Genomic DNA, 21,483 nt, shown 5'->3' with positions numbered 1-21,483 from the left:
AATCAAAATGATGCCTACCATTAACGAATACAAGTGATCTTGTGGTCTCCCTGGTAAGTCTCAAATTTGGCACAGTACTTTGCACTCTGTAAGAAACAACATCTCCAACTTTTAGATTCAGTGTTCCGGAAACTGGCAATGATTTAACTTTATCGTTGATTTTGTGCTGGTAGGAAGCATAGAGAGATATCTCTGAATTGATGTAGATTGCTACCTGTATGTCGTATGCAGAAACTATACGACTGAAAATAGGAACAAAGCTAACAAAATGTAGGCCAGCCTTAATTGCAGTGTAGGAATCAGGCTGAGACGGTGATACTGTGGAGAAGCCAGATGCGTAGCCGTTTGCATTCCAGCCGGTAACAGCTGTCCACGAGTTGGCGGTGGTCAGAGTGAATTCACTTGCAAGTGGCCCACCAAAACCAATGACACGATCCACTGGGTTGACGAAGTAGAGAGACCATCCAGCTTGCATAGGATAACTGCCAGTAATTGAAGTGTTCAGCAGATGCTGATAAACTTGACTGCTATTCAAAAATAAGGCTGAAGTAGCAAGCTTGGTCCTATTGTAACCTTCGGAGCCATACGCTGTGAAAACATTCGAATTGTCCATAGTTATCAAAGACACACTGCTGTTGCCAGTTACTGAAGCAAGGTAGTTGTTTATGGAGGCGATGTACACACCAGCAAAGGGAGGAGTGTATGTTCCATATGATGCATTGAATCCAATGTTGCTGCAAGCAAGAACTTTCTTAGTTGCTTCTCAAAATGAATTATGAGTGAGCAATGAATTTGTAAAGGAGGATAATACCTGTTTAAAATAAGAGATGAAGATGAACAATCCTAAGAGTTTCAATGAATACGTACAGTCCTTTTCTTCTGGGATTGTATATATATTGCAGTTTTTTTGGTAATTTTCAAAAGGAAACCTTTCCTTATGTGAAAAACATCTTTAGTTCAAGCTTGAGTGGAGCATTTCAACCAAAGGTCTTGGTAGAAAAACTTGGTAGAATAGAAATATGACTGACTGCTAAATAAATTGACTTATGCTGATTGCTATACAGAGACTATTACTACGTATGACTGCAGTGTGACAATTTTTATAACAAGAGATATCATATCTCCAAGTAAAATATGTGGGAGCACTAAAACGTGTAAGAGCATATGAAAAAGCTCTTTTTGGAGGTAATTTTGGATGAAAATGATAGTCTGAGCTTCTTACCTTGTAAAGAGACCTGGCTTTCCAGTTTCTTCCCATGATCTAAGTATTTCGTTTGACTGATACATCGACTCAATTTTGTCCACAACTATTCCAGGGAATCGTTGATCAAGTTGTAGTTTCACAATTGCAAAACTAGAACCACCGTCGATGGTGAAGGAGGACTTTGAAGTCCGCACCATTGCTCTGATCACCTGACCTGATGCCAGGTATACTGTGCCTCCAACGTTCAAATTGTATTTTCTTCCCTTTGGAGAGCCATCAATAGAATACATGCCGTATGTAACAGACGATTGACTGTCAATTTCTGTATGAACTTCGAAAGCAGTTCCACCCCCAGCATTATCCAAACGGAAGTTTCCAAAAACGTAGTACAGCCCCGGTTCCGAAATGGGGAAAGAGGCTTCTGGAGTCTTCGTAAGGGTAGGTCCAATCGTGTATCTACCAGGCAGGGCACTGTCTTGAATATCAACTGAACCTGTCCAAACATTAACGGAGCTTGCACCTAAGTAGGAGGCGACATTTTTAGATGCCATGAAACCTGCATTGTGTTCGTTTGAATAGAGAGATGCCATCACCACTGAGAAACCACTTTTCTTCGATATCGTGAAGCTGCTGTCTCCTGACGTCACATACATAGAGAAGTAGCTGCCTTTTGTCATTCGCACGCCACCACTAAAGCTAAGAGTGAAGTAGTCTCTTGTACTGCTCGCAAGAGAGGGCATCATGTCAGACAAACCTAGGCGATTTGCTTGAATTCCATTGACGTAACCCTGAAGATCAAATTCTGCATCACCATTTGAACTACCGGGCATAGATACATTTTGTAAGTAGATATTTGCTGATACAATGTAAATGGCGTCATGTTCAGCTGTAAATTGGGCAGCGGAGAAGCCTTGAGTGTTTGAGTAGGTCATTGTGGTACTGGAGCTATTTGTGGTCCATCCGGTTACTTGGACCTGTCCGCTTGAGGCCGGAATGTCTTCAGCAAGGACCGCATGAAACCCTAATGCTGCCCAGTTGGGTCCTATGTACGTTATTGAATATCCACTGTCCACGTCAACCTCCCAGGTGGATGAGCTGCTTTTGTATGCGTATAATGTGAGGACATCACCAGTTTTGACACTGATAGTTCCATACAGATTCAACGTTGCTGCCGAGGACGGCTGCCCATTTACAACATGCAATCCATTGTTTACGTCAATAACCCCGTTTTTTACTAACAACAAAGCAATTTCTGCATTATCGCCATTATTGATTTGGATGTTTGCTGATATCATATAAACACCTTGTTGTGAAGCAGTAAACCTTCCAGTCGAAGGGCTGAAATCTGTTCCAAATGAAAACTTTCCGTGGGTCTCTGTCAACCAAGGTCCAGTCAGTGGAACCCAGCCGGATCTTTGGATGGTCATTTTTGTTTGTATTCTGGCACCAAAAGCAGAGACAACATAGCGCATCCGTACAAAGGAGACGAACGATGTGTTATGAATCTTCACGGAGTTGCTTGCTTTTACAAAAATACTCAAATGCTCCTGCTTACGTATCTGGAAAATACCGCCAAGTGACATAGACCCAGTTTGCTGAGCTTGTTTAGTAAATGTTCCGTAAACACCCTCTTTACCTGTTTATTGGAAAGAATTATTATAGGCAATTTTAACGTCAAACCGTAAAAAGCCATGGCTTTTATGGAGCTATTTTCAAGCACATTTTGAAAAGATAATCTTCTAAGTATTCTAGCGAAAACCTGCTTGCTGAATTTGCATAAGAATTTTTCATGTTTTCAGTGCGATCGTCTTGAAGATCGTGATCCAAGAAATCAAATTGCATTAGTAAAATATTAGCATTTATAATTGCACAAAAGATGCATAGGAATCGGCCTGAAACATACATCACATACCCGTAGATGTGGATTTATCTGCACTGACAGCTATCATTGATTCTATGTTTGTAGCATTGCCAGAGTACACCAAATGTACAAATGCAAAATACAAGTCAGTTTGTTCTGTCATAACAAAGTTTTGCGTGCTGTTCAAATTGAGATTTGATGGCTGAATAAACTGCCCAGTGTCGCTTCCATCAGCCGCCTGTGTTGCGCTTGTCCTAAGTAAACCAGGCAACTCATTCCAACTCCCACCTGCCTGATCTACTGTGGTCTGTAAGAAGCTGGAAAACTCAGGGATGTTGGTGGATGTACCACCAATAAAGGCCATCGACCATGTGCTGTGACTATAAATTTTAACAGAGCCTGCGTTTGAAGTAACTGTTAAGTAGACACTGGCAGCTTTTGGAATGAAGAAGGCTTGATAAACGTTTAGAGTTGCAATCCCTTTCTTTTGAAGAACCACTGTTCCAAGAATCGACTGCTTGCCATTGAAAACTGTGGCGACGCTGTAAGTTCCCGCATTTCCTTCAAATATGATGTTTGCAGCCAATATATTAACTCCAGAGCAAACTGTAGTGAATTTGCCAGTTGTAGCTGATAGTCCTGCGAAAAAGAGGCAGAAAGTTAAAGGCACTATGCACCCGCTGCATTTCAATTGGCCATTTAAAAACTTCCCAGTGGTTGGAATATACAATAGTCCAATTATTGCACATCCAATTCCCTACGTAACTTACGTAACAGACTAATGTGGACTTTCGGCTCTTCGCTATTTTCAAAAAAAATGTAATAAGATTTTATACATTCCACATTTTAATTATAGTTTTCCATAGAATTTGCACTTAAAAAGAATATCCAACAAGAAGGTATGTATTCCATTACCAGAAAGACTTTGAAAAAGTCCGGCACGACCGACTTTTGTCCAAGAAGGAACATGATACCCAGACGGACTTGACAAATCTTGAGTTGCTTGGGGATTGACAAGGAATGCAGGCGAAGAGCCGTAGTTGCCAAAGAAATGGAATGTCAAAGTTGCTTGTGACTTGATGGTCCAAGAGGTGTCTGTCGATGCGTATGCATGAATGGCAACATTTTCTCCCGCCCTGAGGCTGATGAAACCAGCAAAGCCAAGCATTTGGGTGCCAGCAGTTGTATTTTCCATTTCACACTGCAATCCCATTTCTTTCTCTACAGTTATACCGTTGATTAGTAGAGCAGCTCTGAATTTGCCTGCAAGAGGATAATTAGAAACATATCAGCATTGAAATATTCCAAACCAAACATGCAAATTACGTAACTGGTATGATTATCAAAGCTGATAAGCAGATTTATTCATTTGAGGAAAGAAATGATTCAAAGCAAAATACAGTGGAATCCCAATATAACGAACTTTGAAGGGTACCAGTAAATAGTTTGTTATAATTGGAGTCCGTTAAACCGGGAGAAAACGTTCTTTAGGTTTTTTCGCAGTACACACCTAAAAAAATTTAATGGGCTTGTTTAGGCTATTTCCAACTTCTGTGCACATTTAACTCCAAAAAACCAAGCTGAATTCAAATATTCATAATGGTGAGCCATCAAAAATGAAAATAATTATGTTTCTCTTATAATTTTGGACCAAGAGATTAGCAAACTAGCTCACTTCATTTCTAGTTGGCGGCTGAATGACATCTTCGAGTATTTAAAATTTTTATTTGTTTTTTTCTTTTCACATTAAATCTGGGTCTCTCAATAAAATTTTGACAATGCTGATTGTCAATGTCTCATATCTAAGAAGGTGTTCGTTAGTGTCACTGTAAAATTTCAATATAATGCTCTGAGTTTATCGGCCAATGCTTTATATGTATCATCAGCATGTTTTGCTGATGACAATAAAATAAAGCGATAAATGAACACCGAAAAGAATTAAGTATAAAAACAGATGAAAAATCTTTTAAACGTTCGTTATATCGAAGGTAATTATGGCGAAGGGACCCAAAATTTGGTTCTTAATTTCGAGAGTTTGTTATATCCGGAGCCGGTATTGTCAGGTCAGGCTCCACCTACTACTGGTACCATGTAAGCCAGTACTACCTGTATCATGGTCGGGTGGTCGGTAACTAAACCGGCTCCCCCATCTGCGCTTTGGCGTGGATGAGGAGGGTGGCTAGCAATCCTGCAGGATTAAGCCTAGTGCACACTAGCGAGATTTTTGTCACTGGCGACTAAATGTTTCCCCTACACACTTGCGATCTTTTCTGCCTTGGCCAATGATTTTTGGTCTCCACCTCATAATGAGCCTCAATAAAAAAGGCCAGAAATTAAGAATCAAATCTTTTATAACCCATGCATGTGCCTGGATATCCTAAAAAATTACGGAATGGGAAAATTTAGACAGAAACAATAAAAATAACGCCAGCTTTGATTATTTAACCAGGCCACATTTAATGGCAAGAAAATTAGGCCCAAAATTGTAGATTTAGCTTGGCCGAAATTAAGCTACTTATTTTATTTTCTTCTCTTTTGTACTGTAGAGAACCCAACACATGGGTTTTATGCACAATTTGTTTGTTATCTGTTTTACTGTTAGTTGCTAGTAGATAATAAAACCAAAATCGTACGAGATTTTTCGCTTTATAGGCAACCCATACTGCCAAAAGGATATATTAGTAGAAGTGCCAATTTGTTAATGCAATGAGAGAGAAATCTTGCTCGTGTTTTGAGAGCAATAGTACCCGCCCGTGGCACCAAGAGCATCAGCAAGCTCAGCTACGGCTGCAGCTTTTGCCGGTCTATCTTCGTATTGTCGAGAGGATATGGCGTACAAGCAGGGTTTCTCCTGCCACAAATCGACTAACAAATTCTTTTAATGCGTTGTCCAAGAGAATGAACATGTTACTGCGACCTCCATCTTGTCAACTTTCTTAAAAATCAACAACACTTTCCACGTGCCTTGAAAACACTTTATGATTGGTTGATTAACAAGAATTTGTTTTTGCGCCCCGCACACTTGCGATTTTCAGTTTTAGTCGCTGGCGACAAAAACAAATATCTAGCAGATTAGCATGGTCATGCACAACTTACAAAAACGTTAACGGCGTGAAGGGGGGATCGCTATGTGCGACAGGTAGCACCGGACCATCATCAAGCGACTGTGCGCCACAATAAAGTCATTAGAATTGGAACATGGAATGTACGGACAATGCTTCAAAGTGGAAAGCTACAGAATGATAAGCAAGAGATGGCAAGATTGAAGATTAACATACTTGGAGTTTGCGAAATCAGGTGGAAGCACACAGGGGATATTCAAACAGAAGACTACAGGATGTTATATTCTGGTGGCGAGACACATAAACATGGGGTAGGAATCATATTAGATGAAGAGAGAGGAAAGTGTGTGACGGGCACTGGGAGCTGTCAGACAGAGTAATACTTGCAAAACCCCAAGGAAATCCTTTTAACATCTGCATAATTATGGTATATGCACCAACATTAGAGAGCGGTGGAGATAAGATTGACAAATTTCATGACACTCTGGAGAAAGCGGAAAAACAATGCAAGTCACCAGAACTAATAATATTGATGGGAGACTTGAATGCAAAAGTAGGGAAAGATTAAAACGGAAGTAATGAATGATTGGAAAACATGGACTTGGAACCAGAAATGAAAGAGGAGATAGATGGGTACAATGTTGTGCAGCACACAACCAATTCATTACCAACACGTGTTTCGAAGAGCACTCAAGACGATTATGGACATGGAGAAATTCATGCGGTGATGTGAAGAATCGAATCGATTACATAATTATAAACAACAGATTCAGAAATGCAGTTAATCAAGCAAAAGCCTATCCAGGAGCAGACTGTGGGAGCGATCACATCATCTGTGAACTTAGGGTCAAGTTAAAGAAGTTGAAGCAAGCAAAGATTGTTCCGAAGCTGCAATATGGAGAACTATAGAGAGATCCTACACTGAAAGAAAATTATGCAGTAGCTGTGAAGAACAGGTATGATGCTTTGTTACACGGTGGAGAAACTAAGTGGGAGTCACTGAAAAATGCTCTGGTGCTAACAGCTAAGGACATCATACCCAGTTAGTGGCGGCTGGCACGAAAATAAGATGGTATTAGTTAAGCAAATATAAAATTTTAGCAGAGCGAACCAGCTAGAGAAAGGGTGGCGCAGGGCGTATTCCTGGGAAATTTTTGTTTTATGGCTAATATGGCCAAATTGTCTTTCAATGGCGGGTCAGAAGTTTTCATATAATACCTCGGTTTGTTTAACGTCATGTGACATTGCCAGCTGCAGGGGTTAAATGACCTCGCAGCATTTTATTACTAGAAAGAAGAATCTAGTACTGCAAACGATTCTTTCATTGTTGGATGTAGTACTGGATGAATGAAGTCTAGTACTGTCGTGTACATAAAGGGTTTATGCAATGCCAATCTTTCAATGAGAATTAAGATAAGGAGTGTCAGAATTAAGATTTAGTGTATTCCGCTGCTCTTCCCTTTTTGCTATTTATCATAAAAAAAGCAAAATCGTACAATGCAAAAAAATTTCAAGCTTTCAAAATAAAATGGTACCACTAGTACCGCTGCAAGCCGCCACTGATCCATACCAAAACGACAGGTAAAGAAAAGTAAAAGCAAATGGGTGACAGAGGAGACTACTGAAATGATGAAGAAGAGACAGGCGATATATATGCGAAACAGCATGGAATACAAGCAGATGGACAGACAGATCAAGATCAAATGCCGAGAAGCCAGGCATGAGTCAATGCGAAATGTGAAGAAATAGAAAGATGCAAGAACACAGAGCCTTCCTTCATGCACAAGCAAATCAAAGAACTTACAGGGAAGAACTCGTGTTCTTCATCTGGATGCTTGAGAGCAAAAGATGGGACTGTCGTCTTGGAGAAAGATAAAATACTGGAAAGATGGACAGAATACATACAAGAATTGTTCAATGATGACAGAGAAAAGAAACTTAGAATTGAGAAAAAGATGGAGGGGCCACGGATATTAATGTCGGAAGTGCGAACAGCAGTAGGCAAGATGAGAAAGAACAAGGCAGCTGGACCAGACGAGATAGTGACAGATATGATAACAGCATTGGAAGATTTTGGCATTGAAAAGCTGACAGAAGTTATTAGTGAAATCTATGACAGTGGGGAATTACCAGAAGAGTCGAATAAGTCTATATTTATTGCTCTAACAACGAAGCCAGGCGCCATAGAATGCGAATTACATAGAACTATTAGCTTGACGAGTCACATTATTGAAATTATTCTGAGGGTTATTATGGCAAGGTCACGAAGCAGGACAAGACCAGAGATTGGAAAAGAGCCATGTGGTTTTGTAGAAGATTCTGGAACGAGAAATGCTATTTGGATGGTTCGTTGCACAGGTTGAACAAATCCCATGAAAATACACACCCCTGCCTTACCCTCTTCTAACCTGTGTAAACCCGCTCAATTCGTTATCAACTCTCATACATGCCGTTTGTTTCCAGAACAAACTTCCCATTAACCGAATATCCTTTCTATCTAGGTCTAAACTTTGCAGTGCCTTTGCAGTACTTTGTCAAATGCTTTCGTATAATAAATGAACCACAAATATAGATCTCTTTTCATTTCAATAGCTCTTTCTGATAAAGCATGCAGGGGTTTGTCATAGGAGGCCATAACATAAACAACTTGCGTTATGCGGATGACACAGTGCTTATTTCTGAGTCGGTAGAAAAGTTACAAGAACTACTTGAAGAAGTAGCTAGAGAAAGTGGAAAGAAAGGTTTGACGATAAATTGCAAGAAGGTAGAATGCATGGTAATAAGCAAAAAGACACTAAATTCAAAGTTTACGTTAGAGATAGGAGAAAACAGGATCAGACAGGCTGACAAATTTAACTATCTAGGAAGTATCATAAAGAATGATGGAAAATGTGACTCGGAAATCAAAAGAAGAATAGGAATGGCTAAAAGACGCCTTTGAGAAACTGGGTAAGGTACTGAAAGACAGGAAGATGTCTATAGAGACTAAGCTAAGAGCGTTGGGTTGCTATGTATATCTCATCCTTACATATGAACAAAAAATTTCAATTTAAATTTTTTAGTTTTACAAAACAAACGCAAGATGTACAAAATCAATTGAGCTTATGGCCTTTTTGGCTGCTCGTTTTTGTATGGGCTCTTGATTCGCGTGCTATATTATTGAGAATATAGAGAGAAATATAACTTTTTACAAACGATGCTATGATTTCCCTTGTTAAGGAAACGTAAAGCCTCGAAAAAAGCCCTGTTTCACTGGACATTGCTCAACATTTGTAGAATGCAAACGATGAGAGCGTTTTAACTTACGTCTATAAAGTTTGCGTGATGAACAAAAGTGAATTCTAGCAAGGAGTTGTCTTCCATTCTTAATGCAGAATGTGTTTTAACATCACACTATAAAGAACAACATGATTTGTAGCACATTACGTTCCACGATATTGCACTTTTTCACAGGGGTGAGCCAGCTACACTTGAGGTCAGTATTTTTATGCCGATCTTGCTTTTTTTGATAAATTTCCTGAATATTGTTCATTATGTTATGGTTCACAGGAGATACGTATGTGACATTGAGACACGTTTGTGGCAGACATTAGTGTTTAGAAGTATCATACTTGCATAGGCTACAGCTATTTTTGAAACAAGATACAATATTATGTTGCTGTCAACATATTTACAAAGGCAATAAACCCATGTAAAGAAACTCACCTGTATCAGCATTAGTAACTGGAATAGTTACTGAGACGAAAAAGATACCAGAAACATAAACACTTATATCTCCATTGCTCATGTAATCAGCATCGAAATTGTACAAGCCTTTGACATCTGTCAAAGTTGTCGTCCATCCTGACAGCTTTTTCCATCCAGAAGATGTGTGAGTTATATCTGCCGATAATTTGCCTAGGAATCCAATTTCAGGGTAGCCTAGAGAAATTAAAATACTTCATGTTACCTAAGTAGCTTTTTTAAAGTTGTACAGAGTTCAAAGAGTAGGGGGCTACAACCTCCCCCAAAAGCTCAGAGAGACAGGTAATAGAACCAAAAAGCGTGTTTTAGGCTTCACCTTCCAATAATTTCTTATCAGCCTGGAAAATGACTGTCAAATTTGTGGACTGAAATGTTATAACAATGTTACTAACAATAGCAACAATACTAAAAATCACAGTTTTAATTACTCCATCAAATGACCCATAGTTTGCCCGAATATCGCAGAAAAGCATTCAACACACCACCTTTCTAAGCACCAAAAGCGTGGGCGTTTTGTACAAAATCAAGTCCCTTTTCCACTGACACTCTTCTGCCCTAAATAAACTCTCAGCCCACCTTCAAAAACTCAGTAAGTGTTTGGAGGGTCTCTTACAAGATAAAAATCAAATTGTGGCCTGTGAGCTCCGTGATTATTTGTAGTGCGATCCTGCATGCATGTGCAAAAATATACATTTTTAAGATATACTGAGAATTTTGCTACATGGTTGTATTGAAATTGAATTATAGTAACCTGAATTTTTACATTGATTCTTTGCATTGTTGTATTGCATTGCTGTTTTATACTGTATTACATTATCAATCGTAAGGTAACGCCCCAAAGTAGCGAAATCTCTTTGTTAGCAGGATCTCGACGTTATAAATTGTAAATTCACCGACAAAAAACAACTCTGATTAATATTAAGAGTACTGTATAAACATTAACAAAATTTAACTTGAATATATACGAATAAAGCTACTAATTTACGACATGAAATTTAAAACCATTTAGGGTTTGATTAAGAAAAACAACGACTTAGCATGTGGTTGATTCGAATGGGTTGAAATGTTTCATTTAGTTCAAGCAAATGTATAGCATAGATTTTTGCGCCTCTTCTGGCCAGTGGGCCTGTTATCTGCCTAATCTAAGCTTGCAATCTCTATTTAAACGGGTGTCTATTCCGATCAAAAAAGACCTAGTTTAGTAGGACACAAAGTGAACGTTTCCTAACGAGGCCATAAAACCCGTGTTGATAGAAATGAACTCCTACATTGGTAGAAAACAGTACAAAAATTTAGCTACATCGAATATACAAAAGTAGTATTTATTGTAAACAGGTAAATTGAATTTAACAAGCCATGATTGAAATATTTCATTTATAGATGATGTGCTTTGGTTATGTTCCTCTTCCTGCATCTATTGATGAAATGCAAAACAAATGCAGTAATGCCAAATAGTTTCTTTGCACTGACATACCTAGATGCATCGATGATATCAGCCAAGCCATGACTTTTTCAGTGACTGCTACCATTAATGTTTCACGTTTCTCTTCTTGTTCATTTTCATATTCTACGATTTCAATGTTAGGAGGCCATTGTTTTTGTTGAGGATACGAAGTAGGACCTTGCCATCAAAGATTGAAGGCCTGCAACTCTTCTGGGATCATTTCTCGAGAAACTATGTCCGCTGGATTGTCATTGGTTGAGTAATATTGCCAAGAAATGTCGTCTTCGCTCAAGATTTGATTCACTTGTTCGGAGAAAGTGCTTCCACCCGCCGCGATTTGCCAATCAAAAACCTTTTTTTGCTGTCTGTCTGTACATGTATTGTTGTTGTCACTGCCTTGATGTTTTTAAACATTCTTGTTAGCATTTGTGCACCGACAAGCTCGAGTCTAGGCACTGAAAACCCTGGCTCTGCAACTCTTGCTTTTGCTGCGAGTTGGTTGACAATCTTCCCTGTGTCCGGTGTCACCAAAAGATAAACAGCTGCATAACATGTTGTGATACTTGAATCGGAAAGGCCATGAATCTAGATGCTCGAATTCTTGTCTTCTGGGTAGCTCAGTACGAGTCGGTCTGTTTGCACTGTTGGATGTGAAGCCATCTCTTTGTTCTATTTATCCCGTTGATTTGCTAAATCTGTAGAGACTTTACCACTCCAGTCTAACTTTTGCAAACAAACTTCATGATTTATCACATTTCCAATGAATGAAACTGGGCTGGCTGGCCTTAGGGGATCACAAGCCTAGCTTTAGAAACACATCGTAACATACCTATATGTCTTGGCAAGTCGGCTGCTATGAAATCTTTAATTTGATTCCGCGATACACCCAATACCTTGGTGCTTGTGTTTTTGCCTTTTTATCTGTTTTTGATGTCATGTTAGGTCTTTCTTTGTTTTCTGATCGAGATATGCTGTTTGAACTCTTCACTGTTCTTCTTCTACTTTCTTCACTGAATCTCCTTTCTTTAAACGATTCTGTAACCTTTTGCTTCAAGTTGCATGCTTCTTCAATTGCATTACATCCGCCTACGAAGTCATCAACGTAGAGACTGCTGATCACCGTATCAAGAAATTCTTGATCTTGTGCTTGGTTCTTCGTGAATGGCTCTCAAATCGTTTCATTGAACAGAAAATGACTTGATCCTGAACTAAAAACAACTCGTATTAATGCGAAGCTTTTCAAAAACTGGCTGCACTTCTTTGATGTTCTTGAATCACAGGGACCTCGTGCTGTCTTGAGCTCTGCGGTCGACCTTAATCTGCAGAAATGCTTGTTGTATGTGCCAAAATCTCAAAAGAATGCCATACATGAGAGGCAATACTTAAGGGCCCATATGCAAGCAAACATCGAGAGAATAATTGTACCTACGAGATTTGCAGATGCATCGTATATGATTCGGAGTTTGGTAGTTTGGTAGTTTTGCGACCACGCCTTTTAAATTAGTTTAAAATACATTTCAGAATATTTCTAAGGCATAATTATGCTACGTTTGATCAATTTCATTCTCTAAGTGGAATTCATTACTTTGTGAGGCTTCCCCCCCTCTCGGCGGGCTTGATTCCAAGATCATTCGAGGATTATTCTGCTCTTCTTATTTTATTCTGTTTTGGGGCCCCCTATACTTAACTAAATTTGAGTCGCGTTTTAAAGCCCAAAGAAATAAAATACAACAACATATGAAGAAAAATTCTGCTGCCTAAGATATCTGTTTTGCTCTCTAATGGCGGCACATGAAATGAGATAACAACTCCTCTCTTTTCTTAATACTTTTAATGTGAAATTTTATCAAAGTTCTAGAGAAATCTGTTCCGGTGTGAATAATGAATGTTTGCTTATGCTGCATTAAAATCGGATGCCTTTGATTGGTTAAATTTCAACCAATCAAATAAATCCAATTTGTTGGATCGACCAATTAAAAGGCTTCACTCAATAACCTGATTTAGTTAAAGCTGGTTTAATGTGAATTTGATAGATACTGTCAAAATTCGAATGAATTGTCTTCTCTGCTGTAATAAATGCCAACATAACTGTAAACTTGCTGTCTCCTGTGGTCCTTATGACTAATGAAGAATATTATAGGTTATAGATGACGAAACGTAATCAATGCAATTTCCGTAATTCTGTGAAAGTTTGTTCACAAATGTCTAGACTAGATAAATATACAATTTCAAACTGCTTCATTGAGAAAATCAATTACATTTTTAGTATCTGCAATATTCTCGTAAATTCAAAACAAAATTTTGTAACAGACATAGATGTACATGAAAACCTGATTGACATGCAATATCTTGCATCATTATTATATGGTTTCTCACATTCACAAATTCTACCCAGTCTTACGTTCATTTTAATGATGCTGTGAGTGCTATTTAGAAACATATGCTTTCAACCGTTTTTCGAGAAATTTCTCGTGGCCTAAATGTTTGGGGGCTCTTAGTTTTGTTTTTAAAGGTGCACACCGTGCGTTACCCCTTTGAGTCTCTGCCCTTTGAAATCTGTCCTTCTGTCTATTCCCTTCTCGATGTTCACCAGCAAGTGCACCGCACTAGTTGGCCTTACTGTTACAGAACTAAATTTTGGTCGACGGGTGGCGAGTTATTTACAAGACTTGTTTTAGCTGCAATCCATGAACCATTCCTTGCCGGATGCTGGGGGATTTCTACGTGGGCTTTTTGCAGCTAGCGGTCACGTGCTTCACAAAACTACCTTCTCCTGAGACTCCTTCTACCAAGTAGAATAAATGATTCATGCCTATTCAAAACACAAAAACGTCACATTCAACCGTTTTGCTGGTGTATAAACAGAGGCTCCTACGCAATAAACAAAGGCTCTTACTCAAGGGCAAATTAAGGCGAAAGATTTTGCAGAGATGTGTTTTGAAAAAAGAAGGGGGCGGCCCCTTGTCGTTGAAGGCCCTGATAAAGGCATCTTTGGATAAGATAAACAAGAAGCACTTCATGGAACTAGGTTTTTACCCTGAGTACCAGGTATGGTGCCCAGGGTAGGCGCTGTGCCATGAAAAGGGGACTTTCGCAAGAAAAATTTTAGGTTAATTCTTGTCAGACCTTTAAGGCTAATTCTAACCTGTAGTACAACTGGATTTCAAAATATTAAGACCAAACTGAAATATAAAGAAGAATAGTTCTTTGCTAATTATACAAATTTTGAATAGCAAAACCGTCTCTGAATGTTTATCTGTAAGATGAATCGAAAAAACTGCTTTAAACTCCTTTTTACCTTAGATGTAATTAATATTTTCTACTAAAAATATAAGAACCATCCTAACAATGCTTTTTTATTTGGGACTTGAAGCTTAAAAGTAAGTAATACGCGATTATAGCGTTGCAAGCAATCCAAGCTTTACACTCCCATCAGCATTCGCAAATTCAAGAGTTTTTTGAAAAGCACACTTAAAAGTTTCTTACAACTGAAACGCAGTTATAAAACGTTGTACAACCTAACAAGGTAATAGTTTTACATTTGATCAGTGTGTGGTACTGCTATTCAAAATAGCAGAACATGGTATTCCCAATTATATGCAAAGCTATTTGTTAATCCAAAGGTAACTTTGTGTAGGGTGACATACCTGAAACCAGAAAAGAGAAGCCGAAGACCAAGAAAAGTCCAAAGCCTAATATATTCAACATTTTGCTTTCGCTCTGTAGAGCTACGGAATTCCAAGAAGAAAGCCATACACAACCCTTGCCGTGGCAGCTCAGGCATAGGCAGTCGTGAACAGAAGATTTGTTCAAAAGCTTTGTTACTCGAACATTCAGGGACAATGCAGAATCAATGGCGATAAAAGAGTACTTTGAAAGTTGGTTCTAATAAACAAATGAGCTGTGCCGGTTTTTGTGTGTGTCTAATTGTCCTTTTTCACAAAGGGAAGCCTGCATTGAAGCACGGAGCAGAGTACCCTGATTGAAATTTGGGAGTCCCGTAGTGTGACGTCATCAAAAATCTATTTTCAGAATTTCTCAAATTTGGTCAACGAGAGCTTTCAAATTTGCAAATGGATAACTTATTTGGCACATTTAAGGGAATTTCATGATGCTTTTTAAAGTTGCATGGACAAAATTGTAAAATTCTTAAAGTATTATTTTGTGACGTCATCCATTTTGAACTCTAAAAGATTTAAAACTATTACTGCATTGCTGAGTTTTTATTGTGCTGTGTAGTGAAAATAGGGAATTCGGGTATAAGTAGAAACATATGGTGACGACAATTTCAAGCTCATTGGACAAGTAAGGTCATTTTGGAATATTTCTGCATCAAAACCAAGAATCCTGGCTTGTGTAGACAGAAAGAGTTCGTTTTCTCTCTCGTATTCTTTAAAAACAAAGAACTAATCAAACGAACAATTCCTCTCAAGTTACTTTCGATTCCCATCTGGACATAAATTTTCTGCCCACTTTTTGAAATTTTCCGATGTATATACTCAGACGAGTGTCGAAGAAAAGTACTTTTGAATGACATGTTTTCGCTCTTCCGTGCTTTTTTTAGATTTTGAGGTGCCAAAGGCTGAAACCTAAAATGACTGTACCTAAAAAGTATTTGGTTATACCTAAAATAGCTGAAAAGTGCAATCACATCATTTCGAATCTTCCATACATTCCCCAACTTCAGATTTAAAATAAACCACGAGTTAGGTTTAGTTAACTATAGTAGTCAGGGGCAAAAATACCGGGGTGTATGTGTGGGTGTAACCCAACCCCCAATCTAAAAAATAGTCGATTTCGCGAGCGCCAAGAAGAGCTTTATTGCTACGCAGAAACGCCACCTCTGAAGTTCATAGTTTTGGAATTTTGAAATATTTAGAAACTTTAAAATGGAAATATCGTATTTGTTGTGAACCTCCTTTCCTGACATTGCATTTTAGAGAACGGAACAGGTATGTCAGGAAGAGCTCCGTTTTTAGCAGAGTGAAAACTTTTTATACCGAAAGTCATAGCCAATGGATGCAATGATTGATGCATATGTTTATGAGGGCAAGGTTGAGTCCACACAAATCAATTTAAGTTGTAAATTAATTTTATGACAGGCACGGCGCCACTGGGGGGAATAGAGGGCCGAAGGCCCCAAGATAAGAATTTTTTTAATAATTTTTTCTATTTCTTTTTAACAGTGTATGAAATAGAAAGATAATAAACTGTGGAGATGCCGATTTTGCTCGATCTAATTACTTAGTTATTCACGTCTATTTCTATTATTCTTCTTTTATTTGCACTTATTCAGTAAATCACTTTCTGTATCATTGCAATGTGTTCATTTTGGATGTGCAAACATGGCCTTCTCGAGACAAGAAACTGCACATTTCTGTTCAGGAAATAAAATTCTCCCAATCAGAACAACATCTTCGTCTGTCATTCTTAATTATGTGCAATCTAAAACGAAAGGTTACCTTTTCTTTCCTTCCCCAACGTCTATACCCTGGATACCAGACTCTATTATTTTCTATGAGTGAGTCTGGTACTCAGGGTACAACGTCTATCACTAGAGTTTAGCATGACATCCCCCCTCCCTATTTCCCAGTAAACAATAATCAGTTTTTTAGCAGTATAGTATTCTGCTAAATTTTAGTCTGGGAGATGCTTTTTATCCCTTTTACAATGTATAATTTCAAATATTTTCTTCACCTCGGACCCAACCATGGTGGGTCCTCCTACCTCACTTAACTGAATTTCGTCGCGCCGTCCACATCATGTACCAAAAATCATATGCCATGAAATACAAGCTTTATTACAAAAGAAATTCAAATTTGACATTCAATTTACGCTCAGTTTTGCAGGGCAGAAACCCTTTTCATCCCCCCAAACCTATTGGCCAAGTTAAGCCTCTGATAGCAGTAGTCAATCCGACATAAAATTTCCTGAGAAAAAAAAAGCAGTATTTAGATACTGAAATTTTAAATTTTTAAAAATTTTGAAGAATGTTGAATCGTCAACTATCTTGTTCGGTGCGTCTAGGGCCTTACTGACCGGACAATCTTCAAAGATAAAGGAATAGCCAGGACACGTGACACAATTTCCATCATCTGATCCTTTTGTGTGACCCCTTGAGCAACTGAGACTCCATCGATAGTTTTCAATCCTGTTACAATACCTTCATGGTATCTCATTCCTCCTGTCTTTTCTAACTCACTGCCTTCATAATTTCCTTGCAGAAAAAGTACTAAAGAATCAATTGCTATATCATCTTCGTCAGACTCCAAATCTGAAGCAACATAGTTATAAATATGTACTCTCTATCCTAAGTCTCCGTTGTCCCAGTTTACTGTGCATTCAAGTGTCGAGGCATTGAAACCTGTAATCGTTGCAAAGTAGTACTGACCCTTATACTAGTGACATAGAACGTGGTCACCCGCTTTTGATATTGCATTTCATATTCGTTGGCTGATACAAGCTGGTCACTATGCAATTCTGCCTCAAGTTCTCCAATAAGCTTCTCAACATTTCTCTTGCCAAGGGTAGTTTTAGCATATTGGAATTCCATCCGGCATTCGTTGTTTGCACTGATGCATGTCACAAAGACTTTCGCCTTTTTCGCCATAATGGCAGTCTTTTTCAACTCTTCGCCGGTGTTTGATTTTTTTTTCTCCAACTTTAAATCCTTTTCCCCTTTAATGTATCATAATGTCACGTGGATCGCAAAGCCTGTCTAGCACTGGTAAGTACCGTTCAGGCGCCTCCGTAGTTTTATTGTCTTTTATAGCTATGGGGCTGTCTGTGACAGTATATGAGAAATATATATCAATTTCGTCATCAGATTTCCAGTTTTCTGCTGAATCAGGGCCGTCAAGAATATCAAACACATTTGGTCCAATTTTTAGGTCTTCTAGCTAAAGCCCACTAAATGTGTATTCTTACCCGGCATAAGTAATCCATTTACCATCTTTCTCTCTTTTTGTGTGACACCCATCAAATAGTCTTGTGCCATCAAGGTGCTGCCGGACATTCATTTTTTTGCCTTGATGCCATCTCAGACCTCCGTACGTTCCACCAAGGGGTCACCAACATACTCGCCTTGGGGGAAAGGTAACGCTACCGATTAATATCTCGTTCTTATTCGGTGACTTATCTAAAGCGAGGTTGCAATAGTCGACAATACGACCAATCGGATCTGGATCGTCCCAGTCGATTTCGTACTGTATATAGTTCATTTTGCATAAACCTGTAATTGTTAGATCTTGGTTTTCAACTGCTGGCCCGGCCTCTCTCTAATCCTTAGCCTCACTCACATTTACGAGAACCGCGTTTGTATTTGCTGGGGTGTGATCGTCTTCACAATGCCTTATAAGTTCTTCTGCATCCTTAAATCTCTTCAAGTTGCACTTTGGGGATTGAAGGGATGGAATCGCAGCGTGGCTTGTAAGGCGAGTCTCATCATGAACGGTTTTAGCATGTTCTATAAGATGCTTGCCATCTCTAAATCCAAACAAATTACAATAAGGAAAAGAAAGGTTTTGGACATGATGCTCTTTTTGAAGATGAGAAAGAATATCTACAATGCTTCGGAATTTGTATTCACAGCGTGGACATCTCAGGCTTTCCACTGATTGCATCCCATTTTCTATGAAAAAAAGTTAGAAACTTTTGAAATGATCTGATCTTCTCAAATGCAATAAAAAATAACTGTCTTAAAAAACACAAATGCATAAATCATAAAAAACTAGCGACACAAACAAAAAATATTTGTTATAAAAAAGGTATTGACAATGCCTTTTCGTTCAAATAAATTTTAAGACATAAGGCTGTAAAGGTAACCTTTTTCGATGTAAAGGTGACGACGGACATCTGGACGTGACCAATACTTTTTCGGTTGTAGACGTGATTACACACATGGCTTTTAGTCTATTAATAGCAAAGTCATTAAAATGATAGTCAACATATGACTAGACATCGGGACACAAATAGGAGAGGAAATAAAAAAGATTACCAGCTCAAATATCCAGCAAACGATATGGAACGTTAAAACATTCAAATTTTGACGATGCAAGAAACTCATTTAAAGAGCACAGGATGCAACACTATCGAGATAATCAAGGAAACAGCTATGGTATACCCAGATGAGGAAAAAAACTCATAGTACGGTGCTAGTAATGCACCACGTATGACCCAAGTTTGAAAGAATAAATATCAGAATCTGCACTGATTGATAACAAAAAGCAAAAGAGACAAAAGATGATCTGCAGAAAATTGCATAGTATATGGGATGAGAGGAGCACTAGATAAATAGTCGATGGCTGGAACAGCTGCTAGCGATGGTGATGCCTATCAAGTTGTATGTACTTTAAAGTATACAAATATAGATATTTTATATGTATACATATTTTGAGAGTTAAATGACCAGTGCAGAGGTGTATTAAAAATCATAGAATATTTCATTTTTCCGAAAAAAGCTTATGAAACGACGTAATTGTTTTTACCTTTAGCGTTATACTTCCTAAAATTCTACGGCTACTACACTGCTTTGCTTTGCTTTGGAAACTCATAGATTGATTATTTCAATATCCAGCATAGGTACATATACTTTAAACTGGAATTAACACATTCAACATCACGTGATTCGTTACAAGAAATTTACCGTTGACAACAGGAGCAGCAATGCAGATATGAAATAAACAAATTTTGTAAACACAACAAGAGATATGAATGCTATGAATATTTCGAAATTTGCATCCTTGGTTAGTTTTCTACTTTTGTTTATGTTAATCTTTTGAAAAATGCGCTGCTGAGGAAGAAGTGAAGCAGAATTTTTAATCTAAAGACCTGAGCATTAAAATTTTTTTACTACTGCTGGTCTAGCATGTAAAGAAGTAGAACAGGTAAAGAAGTTTGCGAAGATATTGAGTTCATAGGCCGAGCATCACTTTCAGACGAACTTCGGTTGTTCTAGATATTTGGTAAAGCAACAACAAGAATGGAAAACACATAACTTACTGTCTTGATTGCATTCCCGTCACGGATGCGGATTAACCTATCTCCATGGCAATTATACAAACAGCTACTATCAAAATGCCTATTATGTAGTTAACCACAGAAAACATGTTGTTATTCTCTAGTTCAACAATAGAGGCGGCTCATGCCGCGAGAATCTTCAATTCGCCGCCGACCGTCCCGCTTCGCGAACCCGATGGAGCCGTGTGGGTAATTCACGACGTCATAAAAACCTTTTTCTGATTTTGATCATATAAACTGGAAATAAATTTGCACATTTAGCGGTATATTCCATAGTCTTTGGCCTAAATTCAAAATTTTAAAAATTGATTTGGATAATTTCCCTAGTTTGTCAATCAAAATTATTATTCTTTGATATATATCATGGCAAAGCCTCCTTAAACAGACTGTTTCTATTGTAACCCATTTTAACAAGGGCGTTCTTTAAAGTGCAGTGTACGTCTTCGCCGAGCAAAAAACTATTGCAATGACCATTTTCAATCCGTAGCCACGACTTTCATTATATATCCGTCATTAATATCTTGCAATGTCTTCGCATCTATAAGGACGGAACCAACAACATTTTCGCAGCGTACCCTCGTTTTATGAATATACACCTATTGTACAGTTCAGTTAGGATATTCATAGGAAATCACTGCTAGAAATCAGTTTGCTCTCCAAATTTTCGTCTAAAAATGTCTATATAATTTTTGAAACAACTTCAATAACAAATCAATTATATGATTGCTTCAAAATAGTTTACATTTTGACTACTCTTATCTATAGTTGACTCAAAACAACTTACAGGCAGTTTCTTTACACTTTGCATTACAAATTAAGCAAAAGCGTATTCAATTTATAAGGGGTTGTCCTCTCATCGATTTGTTCTTAACTACCAAGAGAATTTCATCCTTCCAGTAATATTCTGCTTATAATCCTAACTTGTTTCTATATTCTGTGATTATTGAATTTGTATCCTGTAACCAGGGACGCCTGCACAAGATTAGGGCAGGAGGGGCAGTGTTGGTGTTGAGGGCAAATCGTAGAATTTTTCTACTAACATGATCGAGTATTCCTGGTTGTGGGGGGGGGGGGGGGGGGCGAGGGTAGGGTAACTTAATGAAATATTAACATGGATATGTGCCAAACATACAGCCGAATTTCTCTACCA

The 21,483-nt window shown here is 38.3% G+C and overlaps 1 protein-coding gene across 3 annotated transcripts in view; it reads right to left on the bottom strand.

Moving 5' to 3' along the window:
* Positions 1-21,483, bottom strand: part of LOC135693991 (protocadherin Fat 4-like) — a 95,694-nt gene that overhangs the window by 73,684 nt on the left and 527 nt on the right. Inside the window, exons 1-5 of one of the 3 annotated variants that reach the window (XM_089111621.1) lie at positions 14,963-15,038; positions 9,833-10,048; positions 3,981-4,328; positions 3,117-3,704; positions 1,223-2,840 (exon numbers count right to left, since the gene is read on the bottom strand). In XM_089111621.1, coding sequence (XP_088967747.1) covers positions 1,223-2,840; positions 3,117-3,704; positions 3,981-4,328; positions 9,833-10,048; positions 14,963-15,023 — 2,831 coding nt within the window. In that variant the 5' untranslated portion in view covers positions 15,024-15,038. Of the gene's footprint in view, positions 1-1,222; positions 2,841-3,116; positions 3,705-3,980; positions 4,329-9,832; positions 10,049-11,345; positions 11,416-14,962; positions 15,039-21,483 lie in introns of those variants that run through there. The other 2 variants (XM_089111623.1, XM_089111620.1) reach the window with 2 other exon arrangements.

This window comes from Rhopilema esculentum, chromosome 11 (genome assembly GCF_057945365.1).
Source record: "Rhopilema esculentum isolate cy_ngs chromosome 11, ASM5794536v1, whole genome shotgun sequence".
Lineage (NCBI taxonomy): Eukaryota > Metazoa > Cnidaria > Scyphozoa > Rhizostomeae > Rhizostomatidae > Rhopilema > Rhopilema esculentum.
The sequence above is the reverse complement of the archived record's forward strand: the minus strand, read 5'-3'. Positions and strand labels throughout refer to the sequence as shown.